General features: G+C 35.4%; 1 protein-coding gene across 1 annotated transcript in view; it reads left to right on the top strand.

Moving 5' to 3' along the window:
- Window positions 1–20038, top strand: part of CFAP47 (cilia and flagella associated protein 47) — a 261050-nt gene that overhangs the window by 168503 nt on the left and 72509 nt on the right. Inside the window, exons 52-54 of the mRNA XM_066545467.1 lie at window positions 9148–9323; window positions 11618–11725; window positions 15295–15406. Coding sequence (XP_066401564.1) covers window positions 9148–9323; window positions 11618–11725; window positions 15295–15406 — 396 coding nt within the window. The remainder of the gene's footprint in view (window positions 1–9147; window positions 9324–11617; window positions 11726–15294; window positions 15407–20038) is intronic.

Here is a 20038-nt window from a genome sequence, read left to right as displayed (position 1 = left end):
CTGTTATTGCTTTAAGCACTTACTCATTAGCAGTTGTCTATTTCATGGAGAAAATTCTAAGTGCACATCGCTGGTTCACTATGTCAAGAGACTTTTTAATCCATCCATGTACTTGAAAAGTAGTATTTTCTGTCTGGAGAGGAAATATCTAATAAGTGAGCTCCAAGCAGGATCTGTACAGCGGGAGATAAGCCAGAGGGGAAGGTCTGTTTCAAACAGACAATTATTAGTTTCTGCTTTAATAAAACCAAAGCCTGCAAGGGATTGAGTTTGGTTTCCTCATAAGTGTGGAGACAATAGTTTTGTCTTTGCCAAATCTGTTTTTTTTTTCTCTCTCTCAAGTCCTTCAGAACCACACGAGTACCCCAAAGTTGGTAATGTCTCCGTTAAACATGTTGCCCACCCACACTTTCACAAGATTTGTTCTTGTGAGTTGAAACTTGTGCTGCTGTTGCTGTTTGTGAAGGCTCCCAGACCACTCACAGATTGCTTCTGAGCCCTTCATGGTGCTCTTAAAAAGTCACTGGCACAGTGTTGCTTTTACATGCAGATCTCAGCAGAGGCAGGGTATTCCCATTACTGGTTCCAACCTTCAAATCTTCTTGGTTTTGGCAGTCTAGAAAAATGAATGCAGCACATCTGTTCTGTGTGAGCCCTACACAGCAGAATGTGATTTTAGGAAGAATATAACAATTGAAAAGCACTTCATTGACACTTATCCATGTTTTGAAGCTGCAACCTCAGGAGATAGCTTTTACTGTAAAAAAGTTAAAGGATGAAATAATGGCTCATGTCCAAATATGTGGATATGCCAAAAAAAGAGTATATTTCAGGAGATTGTAGTAGCAATTCTTTCTCTCACAAACTGATCTGCCAGGTGGTCAAAACTGAGCAGAAAGAAGTGTGCACAAATCTGTATTTAGAGGGCTTTATGCTCTCACTCCATGATTCATGGATTCACAATTATCTAATAAACATCTTCCCTCTAGAGAGGAAGAGGCTTCTTTCTGGTTGACAGCAGAAATAGACTGCCCAGACCCAGGGAAATTCAAGTGTAGGCCTTGCTTCAGACTGCTCTAATTTTTGCTTTTTCAGAGGTTCTAGTAACAGATACCATCAATAAGAATATATATATAGATGTTACTATTATTAATAAACTTTGCTTGTGATATACTGAGTTTGCATTACTTTTGTAGAGCAACTGCTAAGGGAATGTGTGGGACAGACTGCAGATACCTCTAGCATTGAAGTCTATATTTATAATGCATTTATTTTTTCATGTGAGACAGTAATCTATGAGCAAATCTCAAGGTTTAAAAGTTAACTTTTCTTGGAGCAACAACTAGCAATGAGGCTGTTTTCAAAGTTTATCTGATCTTACGAGTCATAGTAAGGAACAAAAAATGAGATAACTCTTATAGAGATTGTTCCTTTTGATTTATATATAATTTTTTTTTTTTAATATGAGCATTTAAGAAATTCTCTTCCTATTATAACACTTTCTGGCTCCTGAGACTGCAGACATCTGCCAAAAATAAAAGTTGGATTTAAAAAAACCAAGTGGCTGGAATCTAGGAGAGAGATTTTTACCAGAGGAATTTTACTTCTAGAAAATTCAAGAGAAAAAGTTTTTCTCAGCAGAAACCCTGACTATTTCAGCTTTCTTTTAAATTATCTCTACCTCTACATGTTTTGTCCAAGTGATAATTATGGTATCAGTCTTTTAAATTGTGAAGAAATGCTTCCTTAAAAATCTATCTTTAGACCTACAGAATGAGAGAGTCACAGTAGGTGCAAGATCTAAGACAGTCAAATTAATTAGCATTTACCTCCACTGATTGATTAACTTGATGGTAGGTGGTGTAGCTGAGATGTAAATTACCTCATTAGTATGGTCATAAAAATTCAGTAAAATTAGATATTATTGGAGTTAGTTACTACTTTTAAAGTGAAGAAGTACTTTTAGTTAGCTCATGACAGCATGAGCTATGAGTAGAGGCACATAGTAGAATATTTTCTTCCACATTTTGCAGGAGTCTTTAAAGTTGGTGGAAATAGTGTAATAGTTCTGCTGCTCTTCTAGCTTTGCATTCTGATAGGTGGTTGTAAGTTTACTTTTACCAAGTATTTCTGTAGGTCTTTGAAGCACTGGAACATGGGCAATGCTGGTCATTGCCTTTTTCTGGTCAGTTCTGAGTGAGCTGATATTCAGCATTTCACTGATACAAACTTTGTTGTGTTTGTAGTTGCATGGCAGAGATTTCTAACCTCATCACATCAAATTTTCAATCCAGGACAGTTGGATCTAAATATTAATCCAGTATTAAACTAATAGACTAATTAAATTAGAGTAAATTCCTGGAAGCAATTCTGTGGTTTCAGTTACTGACTTCTTTATAAATATGCAGAAATCATCAGCACTCACCAAGCCTTCCAAAGTATGTTCTAGTCTATTGGATTTGTGAATTTATGGCATTATTGTGACTTTATGTAACCCTTGAAAACAAATCAGTGAGACCAGCAGAAAATAATTACAGCTAGATGTTGTAGCATTATATGGGCAGATACAATTAGTTCAGGAACTAAACCTTGAAGTGCTGTAAACAGAAGAGTCCAGGGATAATAGTGCAGTTCTGTGGTAAATAAGGGACACAGATTTACTTAAACATTTAACCTAAATTACATTGAAAGATCTCTGAGAGTAAGATTTAGTCTAGATCTGAGTGAAATGACTGAAATGATTGAAAAAGACAGGTTTTGCAAACTGCCTACCTGATATATAAGAAGCTATTTGGAAATTGAAAGTATCCTAAATTTTGCATCTCCTTAACTTCTCTGAAGGAAAGAGTCACAGATGCTGATTTTCACTATTTTGAGGCTGATTTTGGGCAGGTATTTCAGTGTGATGACATGTTTGCAAAAGAGTTTGAATATTATAACTCCATGAGACATAACTGACTTTGAAAATGCAGTAGTCACTCATATCTCTCTTGACTTCATTCTCTAAGAACAGTACATTTCTCACTTGGAAATGTTGCACTTTTTAGTGATTTTTATTGAGTGATACTGACCTTAATTATTTTGTTCTGCTGTTGTGGATATGACAGTCTCTGAAGGAGAAAGGATTATCTGAAAAAAAAGAGAAATGTCTGTTTTTGAGAGCTGCAGCCTGGATTTACATCACACAAAATAGTCCTATCACCCAAGGAGTGTAAATACATCTATTGATTTGATTCAAAGTGTTTTCTGTCATTGGCACCTCATATATTGTGTGCATGCATCTGCACAGCAAAGTGACCCATAAAAATGATGAATAGGAGCTGTATTGAAATCTGTCACTTGCTGAGTCACATGTTGATGACAAAGTAGGTGTAAATGATTTTCCTGTAAAATCCTCTGAAGATTAATTTGGTCCTTTGTTACATTAATTCAGTGTCAGATATCAGAAGCAGCCCATCTTTCTGCAGTCAAACTCAGTCAATTTCAGAATGCCAAATGTGTTCTTGGCTGCATCAGCAGCAGCGTGGGCAGCAGGTGAGGGAGGGGATTCTGTTCCTCTGCTCTGTTCTGCTCTGGTGAGACCCCACCTGCAGGGCTGAGTCCAGCTCGGGGGTCCCCAGCAAAGGAAGGACAGGGACCTCTGGGAAAAAGAGGTCACCAGAATGATTAAAGGGAGCATCTCTCCTATGAGGAAAAGGTGAGAGAATTGGGATTGTTCAGCCTGGAGAAGAGAAGGCTGCAGGGTGACCTAATTGTGGCCTTCCAGTTCTTGAAGGGAGCCTCTAGGAAAGACAGAGAGAAACTTTCTACAAGAGCATGCAGTGATAGGACAAGGGAGAATGGACTCAAACTGACAGAGAGTAGATTTAGATTGGATATTAGGGGAAGTTTCAGAAAGTAGATTTAGATTGGATATTAGGTGAAGTTTCTTACTGTGGGGGTGGTGAGGCCCTGGCACAGGTTCCCTGGAGAAGTTGTGGATGCCCCATCCCTGGAAGTGTTCAAGGCCAGGATGGATGGAACTCTGAGCAACCTGCTCTAGTGGAAGGTGTCCCTGCCCATGGAATGAGATGATCTTTAAGGTCTCTTCCAACCCAAACAGTTCTATAATTCTGTGATCTCCTTCTCCATTGATTCTGGTAATGGAAAAGATTGACTTCTACAATTTTTAGTAGGGCTGTCAAACCCAACTGTGCTTTGATGAGCCAGCTTATTGTATGAGGTGAGTAAGGCAACTGAGCTGATCACTGGAAGTGCCAATCTTCAGTATAGACATTGGGAAAAAATAGCTGTAATTGGTAATTTCTTCTAACACTGCTGAACCTGAGAAGGAAATCTTCCTCAGGATTTGGCTCTCAGGAGTATGGAGAGTTATTGAGCTTTGGTCTCCATGGATGCAGAGGTGCCCTTGATTTCAAATTCAAAAAAGTATTCATTAAGATGTGAGCATAGTTATTACTTTCTCAGTTGTGGGAATTTGGGATGTTAATTTTACTTTGACTCAGTCTGTATCCCCTTGTCAGGTATACTTATAATTATCTTAAAATAGCACTTTGCTTAGCATTCAACTCATCTTTGATGAGTTTTGAAAACTCAGCTTTTTCTATCTATCTTTACGTGTAAGTCCAAATATGTGCATATTATTTAATTCATTAGTTTTCCTTTATGTGTATAAATTATTGCAATATCAGTTTGGTGTGGGTTGTGGCATCTTATGGTGGAGTTGAGGACATCATAGATTAATTCAGTCATTAAATGTAATGCTTTTTCAGTCTATTCCTTTCCTTCCATTTCAGAAAAATAATTTTTGTAATCGCCTCTTGCAAAACATTGTTTTCCCAGTTTGTTTGCTTGGTACAATATGTAGGCTCCATTAAGAGGTTAACAGTGTTGTAATTTTTAGTCAGGGAACTTAGAATTATTGTAATAACTTATGAACTAATTGTTGCTGTATTCTGTTTCAGGGCATTATTACTTAGGCACTAATGCATATTTCAGCTAAAAGAAATTCAATTCGGTGTGATTTTCCTATGTAAATTTATATGTAAATTTAAACCTGAAACTCACTGCCCTTTTAGCTTCTGATATTAAATGTTCTGTGCAAATTTTTCCCTTCTAGTTAATTTCCTGTACTGCAATAAGAATGGATTCCTTGCTAAGCAGGTTTTACAAACATATAATTTGCTTAAGGTGTTTAGTCCTAAATTTCAAGCAGTTCAATCTGCTGGTCTGATAGACTTCACTGCTGATGAACAGTTGGTGCCTTTTTGAGAGCTGATATTTTATAAGGCAAAATATGCCAACTAAAATGAGAAAAAACAATATCAAGAGAACAGCAATGCTGTGGTTCTCTAGCCTCATAACCCTACACAGAAAGGAGAGGATTATCTTGGAAATTCATTTACATCTCAGAGAGAAAAAAAAAAGGCAAAAAAAAAAGAAAAGGAGCTTAAGGAGCTTGTACAGTGAGGGAGATGGTTCACTCCACAAAGACCTCCATTAACTTTGGAGTGAATAGGAGCCTGAAGGAGTCAGCCCCTCAGGACAGGGGAGTTCCATGTGTGAATGATGAGTGCCAAAAAGGCCCAGCTGAGCATGGACATGCGTGTCTGGGCTGGGCTGTGTGGGGAAAAGGGTGGTGAGGTGTGACCTGGGGACACTTTGCATCAAGCACTTCAAGAGCCAGAACTGATTTCTAGAAGTAGTTTGACCAAACTGGGCTGAGCTCTGTTGAACATGGCCCTGTTCTCAACTGCTGCTGTTCAACTGACGGGATCCTCTTTTGTTCCAAGAAACAGAAATGCATTAATAATGAGAATACAGCAGGAGACTCTAACTCCTGCTACTGACATGCAGACACTGATGGGGATGTTGAAAACTCTGCTCATTTTGAGCCTATGGAAGAGAGAAGCCAAGATCTGTTTTTTCAACAATATTGCCACCATTCCAAGTTCAGTCCTTGTGTGAGCAACATTCCTGCTTGTCAGGTGCAGCACAGAGACAGAAGGCACTTGTTACTTCTCCATCTAGAAGAACCATGATTTGGACAAGGACCTGCAAAGGGAAGATTTTCTGCTGCATTATCTCACTAGGCCTATAAAAATAACTTTCTTGCTGCTTACTCAACTTGAAAGTTTGCTTCTGTAGCCACAGCCTGGCAAACTCGGGAGCAAATCCAAATGCTTTCACCTTAAGGTCTATGGATTGAAAAAGCTTCAAACAGTGTCAAATGAATGCCATCTCCTTAATGAAATTGGATTTTAATTTAAAATAATTTTTCTAAAGAATAAGAATTGTAGTCAGTCTCTTAGACACTTTGACCAGGCAGGGTTTTTATTGACACCTGCTGATGGTGAGAAACAGGATTATTACTGAAGATGGAACACAGAGAATTGTTATGTACAGTAACTGTAGAATGTGTCCATCTTCCTGCAATTTACCTTGTTGAACTTAGAAGAGGATTAATTGATTGTTCAGTGCAGTGTATACATTAATAAAAATAAAATTGCATATTATGGACTTAAATAAATTAGATCCAGTTGCTCAAAGAAGAGCTAGAGAATGGAATGATGAGAAAGTTTTGGAAAAAAATATGTCAGGAAAATATTTCAACAAACAAGTATAATGTCACAAATGATCGATTGATGATGGTGAGCATCAATTTTTTTTTTAATCTTTTGAAACAAGAGTCTGGTTTACAAAGTATCAAACCTATATATAGACTTAGGCTATTAATGTAGGATCGAGTGTTAGAAGTCCATTGTTTTTTTGATTTCCATAGAGAATAAATGTTAGTTCATATTTACATTTCAAACATTACATTACATTCAAACATTACATTACATTTATTTAATTTTAACTCTGGTGAGATTATTTTAAATAACTTGAACTGTACAAGAACTGGGTAATTGACAGTTCTAAAGGAATAATAGCATGACATATTGCACAAAAGTGGCTCTATTTTGGTGACTGGCAGCATTGATATAAGAAATGTTTGAGGAAAGAGATTAATTTCCTTCTTTTCTCAACTTTTACATTTCTCCTCTATCAAAATGTTCATAAAATACTCAGCACTGAAATGTGGAACTAAATTAATGGCTATAAATGTGTTTGGAAATTGCCTGTGATGTTCCTCTTCTACATTTGGTCTGATAAAATGGCACTTTCAAGAAAAATAAGAAAAATAATACTCTTAGCAATTGCATGGGCATTTTGTTATTTATCCTAATTCTATGCCTCCATAACAATCCAATAAGGCCTAGAAACGTAAAAAAGTTATATATATATATATATATTTTTTTTTTTTTTGCTGATAAATATACATCTGCTCTTATTACCATCTATGAATTAGAAGATCATTGAAATGTGTATGGCAATTCCAGGCAAATTTCCTGGGAAATTCCTGGGAAATAAATAATCTTAAGCATTCATTTTATACTGGCAAGAGAAAATTGTTTTATGATAATACTGGCAATATAAAATTTCCTTTGTGTACAAGATTAAAAAGATTTCTTTCATAGTTGCTGCTTTTTTCCAAATCAGCTATCCCATATTTCCTTTTTACTGTAAAAGTATTTTTTCAACACAGCATGTAGATGTTTACTATAAAATTGTTATGAAGCCTTTGCCAATAAAATGGTAGATAGATTTAGAAACTTGTTTACACCAGTAAAAACTATTAATCTGAGCTTTAAAATATTTTATGGCAAATTTAAATCCCATTTTACTGATGCAAGGCACTTAAATGATTTAAATTGTTGGTGTAATCTTGCCATCTGTAGAACATTAAATGTGTTTTATGTATATTCCTGTAGCCATTGTCTATAAATGGAAATGTATAGAAATTTACCAAATCATAGGCAGGCTGAAATCAGTGGGAGGCAGCTCTGTGTGGGGTCATAAAAGTATTTCATATTCATTTTTTAGTGTGTTATTAATTTTAATAGGCATTTTATATTTTTTTCTTTCATATTGCAATTTGAATTATTTACTTAAAAAAAAACAACTATGTGGAATAATTTTGCTGTGAGAAACAAATCACTGTACGTTAAAAAAAGCCAAACCGACATGGATTTTGAAATAAACTGCTTGGTTAGAGCAAAGAAAAGAGAACAAATAAGAGTAAACACAAATATAGGTAGAGAGAAATAAATACATATTCTTATTTTTGGATTTCGTGTATTTTTATGGATAAATATATATAAATAGAACATATATTTTTTAAACTGCAGATGTGCCTCCTGGATTATCACAGTGTGCTGCCTTCATAAGTAAATTCTTTCTGGTCTATTCAAAGTGCTTTATTTCAGGAATTGTATTGATATTGATGCACACAGGGCACACAGGATGAATTTACACCATTTCTAACTTATAGCAAAAGGAACTCTTCTGAAATGTAGCAGCTGTGCAGAGTGAGCTGTCTCTGCCCAATTCCTGCTCATCCTAAAGGTGCTGCACGTGTAAAATATGCAGATTTATCTAGTGAGACCATATTTTGGCTCTGTTTTATTACAATAACTGGTTTTTTATGCACTTTTAACTGTATCAATGTTTTCCAGGTGGTCAAGGAAAGATGGTCCTTCCTCAGTAAACAAAGATACAGAGATTACTGGTGAGGGAAATGGCCTAAAGGAATAAGAGAGAGAACATTTATTGTGGTGGTGTTGTTTTAATGTCAGGTATTATGATGTAACTTATAAATTAAGGGACCAGATCCAGCAGAATTCAGCCCAATCATTTGCCAGGTTGCAAAGTGGACATTTCCAATTGTCTGTGCTTGGCTGTTGGGAGACAGCTTGGAGATTTTACCTGCTTGGGATTACAGCAGATGGTCTTGAAAAGTGTGTTTTGGCAAGCCTTGGTCATATCTTGGAAGGTGAAGTGAGCTGTTAGATGCAGACCAGCCAGGAAGATTTGAACTTTCTGTATTTAGGGAATTAAAGAGTTTACAATTTGAAGGTTGTCTGAGATGTTTCTTGCTGCAACTTGACTTTTTATGGGTTAGTTCACACATGACACAAAGGTGCAGCCTGAGTTTGCATAAGTGTAGACAATGAGTAAGCACCTTGCATTTTTTGAGAAATATCTTTTAAGTGTAATTGCTCATAATTAATTTTGTGATTTTGGATTTTTTTTAATATTTTCTAGGATACTGTTGGAATTAATATTCCCATCACTAATCCTACCAATAAAGTTCTCAAGATGAGTGTGCTGCTGGACCATCCATCCCTATTTGGAGAAAACTCTTTCATTCTCAAGCCCAAACAAACATTTTCATATCACCTACGGTTTTCTGCAGCTGCTGTTGGCGCTTTTGCTGGAAGGTATGTTGTAGAGTTTTGATACTTGTAATTGTGGCTGTTTTAAAAATAAATTGACTACTTTCATTGAAACCTAAGTCCCTTGATGAAAATATTGCCCTAAAAACTCTCACAAAAGTTATTAAATGGAATTAAGAAAATTTCCAGCTTTAAATGTATTGTGTCCCTAGCAGTAGCTTTCCTCTTGGGGGAAAAGCATTATTGACAGGCAGTAGAATAACTCCTTGCTACTCTAGTTCACTACAATTTAGTGAACAATGTTTTAGAAACTTACTTAATGTTAGAAGCCCCCCTTGAAAACTTCTGAATAGTTGATTTTTTAAAATTTTTAAGTTCTGTAAAGGGAATAGCACAATTTAATTTTCTTCTGAGAAGAAATGAAATTGTAAAAACAAACTAAAGCATGTGGAGAACCCTTTAACTCTCCACTTAAATCCATTTACCTTCATGATCTTCTATTACTTAACCATGATCCACTAAATGAATATGGAGAGGTTTTAAATTACAATTTTTTCATTACATTGGAAATCCCAGTGAAAACCTGCAGATATCTTAATTAGCAATAAAAAGACAGATGACCTCTTGGTCTTAGTTTCAACTAAAACAGTTCAGCAAGTAATTGAACAGGGTAGAATTGCAAAGCTTACTTTCCTGGAATTTGGTTACCAAAGCATTATTAAGTCTAAAGGCTGGTTGAAAAACAATTCCCTGTTTTTCAGTTATCTCAACTGACTGGCAAAAATATGGAGATGGGATGGAGGATGGGGTGGTCATTTAAGAGGAGGGGAGAGACATCTGACCAGTTTTGAAAGAATATTTTCAAAGTCAAAATCCATACAGAGATTCATTCAATTTGCTTGTATTGATTTTTCCAAAGACCAGAATAATGTCCGGTATCATTGAGTGATACAGATTCAAATAATAGTGTTTTATAAAAATGAGTACTTTTATAACTCTAGTAAGTATCTTTATTTTGTAGAAATTATGCTATCTTAAACTGAAGATGAGAATAGAGCTCATCTTTTGTTTTTCATACCAGATAATATTTCTGGTATGAAAATATTTTTCAATATTTTTCAAGTGCAGAATTTCCAAATAATAAGAGAAATGTTTGTTTTAACAGGACAAAATTTTGGGCTCAGCTTTGGTGGGCTGGGGCTTAGGGGATATATGCAGAGGTGAAATAAAGCACACGTGGACAGTCTCCAAATGGTTTTGCAGTTTTGTTCCAGAAGTGTGTAATAGCTCTTTTAAATTGCAGTAGCTCCCACAGACTGCAGTTACAGCTGGACAGAGGTACTTGCACATTACATCCACACAATTAACTTCTTTTTCTGAGTCCATGGTCTGTTTCCTTTGCTATGTTAGCAGCTGGGAAGAACTGTTGGAAAAAGGGATTGTGGCAGGTGTACCTTTTCGAATGGTTGATTCTTTCCTAGAGCTGTTTTATGCTCACTTTAAAAGCTCTGTTGGCACAGGGGATGGTCTGGAACCATAAAGTCATGGAATAGACATAGTTATCTATAATTTAGAAAAAGAACTCATCCTTAGAGGGTCATGGGTTTGTACAGTGCATTTCTTCTAAGTTTTTATATGCTTCCAGTGCTTTGGTTTAATGTTATTATGACTCAGCTACTCAAAAATCCTCAAGACATTGAAAAGAAATTCTGCAATAGGAAAGGACTGTATTAGAGTGTCTGTAACTGAAATATATTTCTGTACATATCTCACCCAGCAGGACACAATTTTCAGTCATGACAATCCTTGATTGTATATCAAAGCAATATAGTGAATATTCCTTGAATTGTATATCTTTGCCATGCTCATAGGGATGTGTCTATATCTATTTCTCACTTTATCACTAGATTTGAAAAAAATTTACTTTTTAAAATTAGTGTATAGTATTTCTGTTACTTTGCCCTTCAAAATGACTAAAAACAAAATACTGTGATATTGAAATAAAATTAAAGCTTACTCTTATAAGCTGGAATATGTTTGGATTGTATTTTTGATAAAAGCAAGCTAACAAACAAAAAGCTACAAGCAACAAATGAATTTTATTGGTAGAATTTAAGAAAGATGAAGAAGAGATTTTGTTGCATCAGTAATTCTAAATTGTATTACACTTGGTAGCCGAATTCAGATACCAGCGAGAAGTGTTAGAAGAAAAATATGATCTAATTAAAGAAATCACTGAACTGAAATCATTAGGTTTCTCCTGAATTTTAATCTGTTTGGGTTTTTTAAAAGATCTGAAAAAACCAGCTGTCATGTTAAACTTCTGCATCTGTTTTTAGTGTCATGTTCCGGTCAGATGTGGTTGGAGAATTTTGGTATGCCCTGAAGTTCAATGTAGAGAAGCCATCACCAGCTGCATTGCCTGATATAGGATGTGAGCTTGGAAAGTGAGTAGTTCACAGTACTGGAATGGGTCTCTGCTTTTAGGTATCATGGAAAACATATGAAGAGTTTAAACTCAGAATAGTCCCCTATGTCTGCTGTAGTGGATTGTAGAATATTTTTTTAGATATATTTGCAAGTAGGGGAAATATTCCTTACAGAAAAATAATTGAAACGAAATTTTAGCCTCTATGTAAACTTCCTCTGAATCATTTTTGTAGAAATCACCCTGACAATACTGCAGAATGTAAGTACCCAGATCCATTGTACAGAGCTCTGTAGGTTTGCTTTATTTTCTGTTTATTTCCTTCTCTCTGAACTAGGAATTTACTGACTATCCTGCTTTGCAAATGCTTGTATACCAGTTAGCAGTGTCTTTTAACTGCCCAAGAAATGGCAAAATAATGCAGCTTCTGTCCTGCAGGCCCTGGGGGTAGACATGGTTGAAGCACTGCAAGTGTTAAGAAAATGGATACCTTAGAGAAATTAACCCAATTATTACCATCCTTCAACAAAACTTCAATGTGCATTTTGACAGCATAATGTTCAGTTCAGTTCTGACTTTCAAGACATAAACTGAAACTTTGAGGATTAGACTTTGAAGAATGTCAAAACTTCAGCAGTGCTTTTCCACATATTACCTCCACTTCCTAACAGTTTCTGTGGACACACTGCTCTTCTGCATGCTAAATTCCACTTCATTCCATCTTTGACTAAATCTGTAGTTAATATACATTACAGACTGAGCAGAAATGTTGTTAGAGAGCACAACACAAAATTTTACCTGATTAAATTTTTGTGAGTGAATATATTCTGCTGTTCAAATATGATGCACAGACTGAAGATAACTGACAATGCCTTTCTTATGTTCTAAAGAAAAAAAGTTGTGCTATTTCCTGGCTTTTACTTTAAAATTCTGGGCTGACTGGAGTAAAAACCATAATTTTTCTCTACTATTTCTTTCTCTACTATTTCTTTTCTCTACTACTAAAGGCTCTTGCTATTAGGAATTAGGAATTACTTAAAACCTTTTTATTCAGACTTTCTGGCACTCATAATTTTCACTGACATGCACTGCCTGAAAACTACATGCACAAATGGTCTAGTGGAAAATGGCAAGTCATCTTTTCCTACTGCAAGTAAAATGGATGTGGGAAAAAATTAGCTCCATTAAATACAACTCTTCCTGTTAAAACTTTTATCTAAAACTCCTCATAGCCCATGCTTTATTTTTTTCAAATAAGATTTCTTTTCCCTTTACAAGTACATGCATGCTGTAGTTCCTGTGCATTTGTAAATATGTGGGGGAACACTGGACACTTCTGGACAGTTCTGGGCTCCATGGTACAAGAAAGTCAAGGAGCTACTGGAGAAGGTCCAGCAGAGGCCACAGGAATGAGGAGGGGTCTGGAGCATCTCTCTTATGAGGAGGGACTGTGAGAGCTGTTCCTCTTTAGTCTGGAGAGGGGAAGGCTGGGAGGACATCCCATGAATACAAATAAATAGCACAAAGTGGGTGCCAAGAGGATGGTGCCAGGCTCTTTTTGGTGGTGTCCAGCAGTGCCAGCATAATGTCATCAGCACTCTTGTTGAAGTGCAAAGTGTTGGACAATGGCAGTCAGTGATGCCACTTAGGTTACTGGGAATTTCTCTGCCTCGTGAAAAGTGAGATAGTCGAAGTAAATTGGCAGCATTAATGTATGTTGAATATATAAAGTCAGTGCAGGTAGACAGCTGTGCATTGCCTAAGAAAGATATCAGTTTGGGAGTTTTTTGAATGGATGTACTTTGCTATGTATCCAGAGATGCGAACTGTAAACATCATCAAATGTTTGAAGCATTTCTGGTTGTTGAAGATTTGTAGTTTTTTAACAGATTAACTTTCATTCTACCCCCTTTTCCTGAATGCAGAAGAAGCATTAGCATATGAATATAAGAATAATGTTTTTCATTGTGTCCTCACTATATTCTTTTTCTATTGATCTGAAAAAATTCGGTATTGTCTCCTTGAAACATTACCTAGAATTGGATTAGGGCCAAGATCCCACTGATAACTTAGAATAAATTTCTAACTAATTCTTAAAAGAAAAAAAAAAGTAATTTATCCTTTAGTCCTTCTTCATATTCCCTAAAATTCTGGGGCTATCACAGTCAGATTTGCTTTTTGTTTGTGTCAAGGTAGATTTAACACATCCCTTAGCATATGTCTCTAAGGAGGGAAACCTTTTCCCTGATGTTTTTCATCTTTCCTTATCCATCCTGTTATAGGCTCCACAGTGGAGTCATTGAAGATGAGTCAGTTGAATGATGTTCACAGTGATCTGGAATTTACTGCCACATGCAACAATTTTTCCAGCATAACCCTGATAGTCAACCTGTGTGTGGTGGGAGGATTTTGATGACCTGAAGAACTTCTAACAGTCCAGTAATTCCTTGCTGAAATTTCAGATATTCCAACTTAGTTTTCCCTTTGACAAGATATTACATATGAAGGAGACCAGGCCAAAAAAAAAAAAAAAAGCAGAGAGGGTAAATGTGAAAAATTAGAATTATCAAGTGAGTCTGAAGTTCCTGTGTGAAAGTTTCCTAATATTTCTTTACTCTCAGGTTTTGAGACTCAATGATACAGTGCTCTGACAGTGTTAGTCAGAATCAAGTCTGGTGCTCACTGCTGGGGATTTATGCCACTGCATGGGTTGGAAGGAATCCACCTGTGAACAGATTTTAGGGTCTGAAGTTACAGTCACAAAGCTGGACTGAAATATCTACTGAATGTGGCTTTTTATATTTTCTTTTTCCTTACTGATTTAGCTATGATTAATGGACTAATTTTTTCCAGATGATAAATATGTGCAGCAATCTGGCAGTTGACCTGCCACAGCTTTGACTAGAGGGAATATCCATTAGGAGATAAATTACAGCAAAACCAATATATGTATCTCATTTTTCAAACTTTTCTTATTTACTGTTTTCACTTATTCACCTTGAACCTCTTCTCTGTGTCCCTTGGTATTACAACAAGAATGTGATTTATGGCCATATAATTTTGCTAAAAACAAAAAATTTTGTAGTAGTTTGACCAGAATAGAGGAAATTTTGGGAGTGTTATGAATTATTTAAAAATTTTTCTCCCCATTGAAATTATCTCATGAATATTCTTTAACTGGAAAATATAGAAGTAAGGTCTGTAAAATTGAGGGCCAGCTGATTTAAGCAATCAGAATACTCTGTTCTGAGAGGGTCACTATTCTCATTAGAAAATATAATCTACATATGGAACATAATGATTCTATGATTATGCTGTAATAAATAACACAACAAATGAACAAAATGAAATATTGAATGAATTCAGGATTTATTGTTATTAATAATGATTCTTAATAATAATTTAAATTGCTAAATAGGTTTCCACACTAGTGGGGAAAGGCCAATGCAATAAAAACTTATTTATTATGTTTAAAATAAAAAAATCCAGAACTTAAATAGGAAATAAAAAAAAAAACCCTTATGCATAATGACATATAATGCAAGGAGCTTTGTAATAAATCATCATTGTGTATATGATTTTTTCCAGATGGACTCTTACACACCTACCTCTTACTAATCCTACTAATGAAACTCTGGTGCTGGAAGTGGTGAACAGCGATCCCTGCCATTTTGCAGTTGAGACTGACCCAACACAACTTGTAAGTAAGGTTTCTGTGTTTTCACAAAAAAGATAGAAGAGAGTCTCCTTTTTAAAACAAATTGAATTATGTCTTGTACTGTGGGTTCAGAATATACAATCTTTTAGATATTTTAAATACATAATTTAGAGATTTTATACCCTGAGGAAGAAAACAATTAAACTTGAAAAGCAACTCAAGCTGAAGTACAGATGTTTTTTTCTTTCCTGGAATGGTTTTGAGCAGGACTGCAGTGTAGGTTGTAAATAATTCAGGAGATATTAGAAGGAGAACTTGTAAACAAAGCAGCTGGGTAGAAGATTCATAAGTATCTAATAATCAACAGAATAACTAGGTAAATATTTAGGGTAGTAGATAAACTATTAACGGAAGAATACAAGAATATCTAATATTATAAGCAACTTGCAAGGAATATGAATAATAATTTTATCAATATAGCTGCAAAGAAGCTTCAAGCAAATACCTAGAATCGTTTTATTCTGTAAATTCAGTTACCTTGAGAGTGATTTCTCTTAACCCTCTCATTGTCATGTACTCCACTTTTTCCTCCTCCATCACAGAAGCGCTTCCATCTTGCTGCCTAACATTTGTGTCCTTTCTAGGAATAACAATGGTGTAGATTTGTTCAGCTTTTGTATGTTCATTGAGATTTGCTAGAGTTCTAGGTGGTCAGGGTTCAGAAAAATATCTCTTATTGACTAGTTAATAGTACAGGCCCCATGAGCAATTCTTTGGGTATTATTAAGGTGATTCTATGAAATATGTGACTTTTTCATGATGGGGAGATGAGAAAAGGGGAGGGCAGATGCATGTAAACTCTGCATCTGAATGAGTGGCATTGAGTGCCTCCATCACAGCCTCTTAGGATATGAATTCAGAACCTTTACCACAAAAAAACAAAAAAAAAAAAAAGGAAAAGGAAAGAAATAGTGAAAGGGTGTGCCTTTTCTAGATATGAAGAAGGTAATCCAGGAAGATACCAAAGTTGGTCAGTCCCTTCCAAAGCAAACTATTCCACAATTTTATGATTCTATTCCTGCAAAATGGTTTAAGAGTCAGGGAGAGGAATATTGTAATAAAATAAAGCTAAGAAGATACAAAAGACCCTATGAGGAAAATAGAGGAATGATACATAGTCATTATAGGTTCAGTTTTCAGAAACTGACCAGCTTTCAACCTCAAATGTAGCAGTACAGCCAGACCAAATGTTCCTAAAAGGGGTTTTTTTCTAAAGGAGATCAAACTTATTTACTCAGCTTCCCTAAATATTGCTATGTAGGATTCCATTAAATTAAAAGTATAAAACATTAAGTTTTTTCTTGTCTGTCTTTTCTGTCATGCACAATAACACATCTTTATACACTATGGTAAACCTTGACAAGTGCTATTACTAATTATTTAATGAATTGGTATTTGAATGGGGGCTTAGAAACAAAATGGATGCAAACTATATTAATTGTCTGGGAGTATTATAGATGTATTATGTTTGGGTCATTGCCACAGAAGTGGGTTAGGTTTAACTATAGTGACTTTTGGCTGCTGCAGATTGCATATTACCTTGTGCAGGAAATTAACAACAAGAAAAAAATATCTCTGCTTTCATAATTTATCATCAAAGATTCACACATCAACAATAGCTACATTACATTGTGTAGAAAAGACACATTCAACACTAGCTGCAGTAATTTTCTCTCTCCTTTTTATTATAATCCTCAGTCCTGTATGTCCTTATGGATTGAATTCTGAAATGTTCCTAGTTAATTGCAGTAGTTCTTCCAGTTACAGGATAGCTTTGTTTGCTAAATGCAGCTACTTAATATTTACTTCATGTAGCTGTCCCTTTTTGAACCTATTTCTTCCATTACAGACCCATGTTCTGAGAGGTTATGTAATTTCCTTCAGTTTTTGGTGACAAAGTCAGAGAGTGGCATTTATCACAGAATCACAGAATGATTGGGGTGGAGACCATCTAATCCAACGCCCTTGGTGAAGCAGGTTCAGCCAGAGGAGGTTGCAAAGGATCACCTCCAGGCAGGTTTTGAATATCTCCAGAGATGGAGACTCCACAGCTTCTCTGGGCAGTCTGTTCCAGTGCTCGGTCATCCTCACAGAAAAGTTTTTCTCTATATTGAGGTGGAACTTCCTGTCACTGGGCAACACTGGGAGGAGTTTGGCATTTGCCCTTATACTTGTATACATTGATGAGGTGCCCTCTCAGTTGTCTCTTCTACAGACTGAACAGGCCCAGCTCCCACTGTCTCTCCTCATTAGAGATGCTCCAGACCCCCAATCACTTTTGTGGCCTCTGCTGGACCCTCTCCAGTAATTCCTTGTCTTACTTAACTGGACACAGCACTGCACATGGTCTTGCTTCTCCTGAATATTTTGCATCCTAGTCTTAGTACCTCCACAGAACACTGCATTCAGTTTCCAGAAGATTACTGCTTATAAACCATGCTTCGTGTTCCAGGTATTGGTTTATATTAATACCCATTTCAAAGCCTTTGCTACATGTGGAAGAAATTTTCCATCTTAATCATTCAAGTTTCTGTTCTCTTTAAAGCAAGACAATAATACTTTCTTGTCAGCAGAAAGATTACCATTTGTGCAACTCTCAGATAAAAGGCAAGAGAAAAGAGCAAATTATTCGAACAATAGATTGAAGATGGGATTGGGCAATGAAGATACATTATATTTGAAGACAGTTAGTAAAGTCAGGTCAATAAATTTGATATTTCATATAATATAAATTTCCATATTTGTTTTTATGTCATCTATGATGTAGGACTTTTGAATGTACTGGGCTGTCGATCAGAAAATGTCTCGAATTGATTTCTTCAGTACCTGAGTTTTGTTAGATAAAGCAGATTAAATAGTGGTATCAAAGAATTTTTTTCTTCTCTTAAGATATTTGCCTAAAATTAATAACCAAAATATTGACCAATATTTCAGAATTTTAAAAAAATCCAATATTAGTAACATACTTTCATGTGTGGAAGTTTGTTTTCCCAGTTTCAGTTTGGAACAAAGGGCATTACTGAAATATCACAAAGGATTATTTTCTATAGATCTGATTCAACTTCAAGTATGCACATCATTAATAACATGCTTTCCTGAGGTCCAGTTGGATTAGGCTCAAGTATTCCTGAACTTCAGTGTGCATAATGAAGTCTAAATGAAATTCAAAGGCTTTAAATCCTTGGTCAGCTTCATGGCAATTAGAAGCAGCTCTGTTACCTTTTGTAAACTGATAAAAATGAGAAAAGACTGCATATCTTACTGGTGGCTTTGCAATTGTAGCCTAAGTCAGTTAAAATGGAATATAACATATTGGATTTCTTTCAATAATGTGATCAAAGCTTTCAAGGATTCCTTTTAATGGGATTTGGATTTTTTGTTTTTAACAAGCTACGTTTAATTTTTGTTTCCCTTCTTGTAAACCTTTAACTAACTTAATAACTTTATAAATGCTGCCAAATTATCTAAAAACCAGAATGAAAGTGAATTTTCATAAGTTTACTGAAAAATTCCAACTTGTTTTTCATTAGTATATTGGCTATTAAGGGTGTCTGGGAAAAAAGCCATTGGGATGTTGAGTTTTGTGTTTCTGTCCTGAATGCAGCTTTCCTTGTCTTTAGCAGAAAGGGATTCAGGTTCAGCATTTAACAGCTGAAAATTTTCAACCATCAATGTGTCCCCCAATTTACTGCTTTTCCTTTATATAAATACATTGATATATTTCACATATTTGTGTTATATATTGACATACGCATATATTTACAATGGACAAAAAAGTCTTACAAACAGGATCATCTCCATGGCCAAAAAGAAACATGCTTTCACTGTAACTCTTCAATTTGCTATTCTCCTGGTTTAAAGTAGCCCAAACCTTTTCCATTAAGCTGAGTTCTTTCCTGATTGGCTTTGAAACACAACTTTTATTGAGGACAAATAACTTAATAGGAAAGAGCTGGCAGAGAGGAGTGCAATCTCTGTGTGCAAGCTTTAAGGATTTTTTTAATGACCATGAGTATTGTTTTATACAGATTAGAGAACAAGCTTTTAGATTTAATAAAAATTTCCCCTCCTTTCTTCAATTTGTAACAGAAATAATATATTTGTAGTTCTCCAGACTCAGTTTCTATATTTGAACTGTTATATCTGAGATCTTATGAAGAGCAGTGATAACAGTTCCTTTTCACATGACTATTGTGGAAGGCATTTGTTTATGTAAACAAAATGAAAGGCAGGACATGTGTTAGCATCAGCATATTTAATTGAATTATTCCATGACCTTCTTAAAATATTTTTTTTCATTATTTTCAATTCTAGTTTTAGAAGCAATTTATTTTTTTTGGATTTCAGTAGAAAGTACGTAGGTTTTTTTGCCTAGTTTATCTCAAAACAAATGACTTTTTGGATTCACAGAACATCAAACTGTAAAATTAAAAATGAATTTTTAAAACCAAATCTGTAGTGCAAAAATTAACAATCCTTTCTGCTTTCAGAGCAGACAGTCTGCTGGATTATCATTGCTCCATGTTGATTATTTTGATTCATTGTGGCAGTGAATTTTCTGAGTAATGATATTATGTCAAGTAATACTTATTGGAAATCGAACTCCTGTCTGTT

The sequence above is a fragment of the Molothrus aeneus genome, chromosome 2 (genome assembly GCF_037042795.1).
Source record: "Molothrus aeneus isolate 106 chromosome 2, BPBGC_Maene_1.0, whole genome shotgun sequence".
Classification (NCBI taxonomy): Eukaryota; Metazoa; Chordata; class Aves; order Passeriformes; family Icteridae; genus Molothrus; species Molothrus aeneus.
This window is presented reverse-complemented; position numbering and strand designations above follow the sequence as displayed.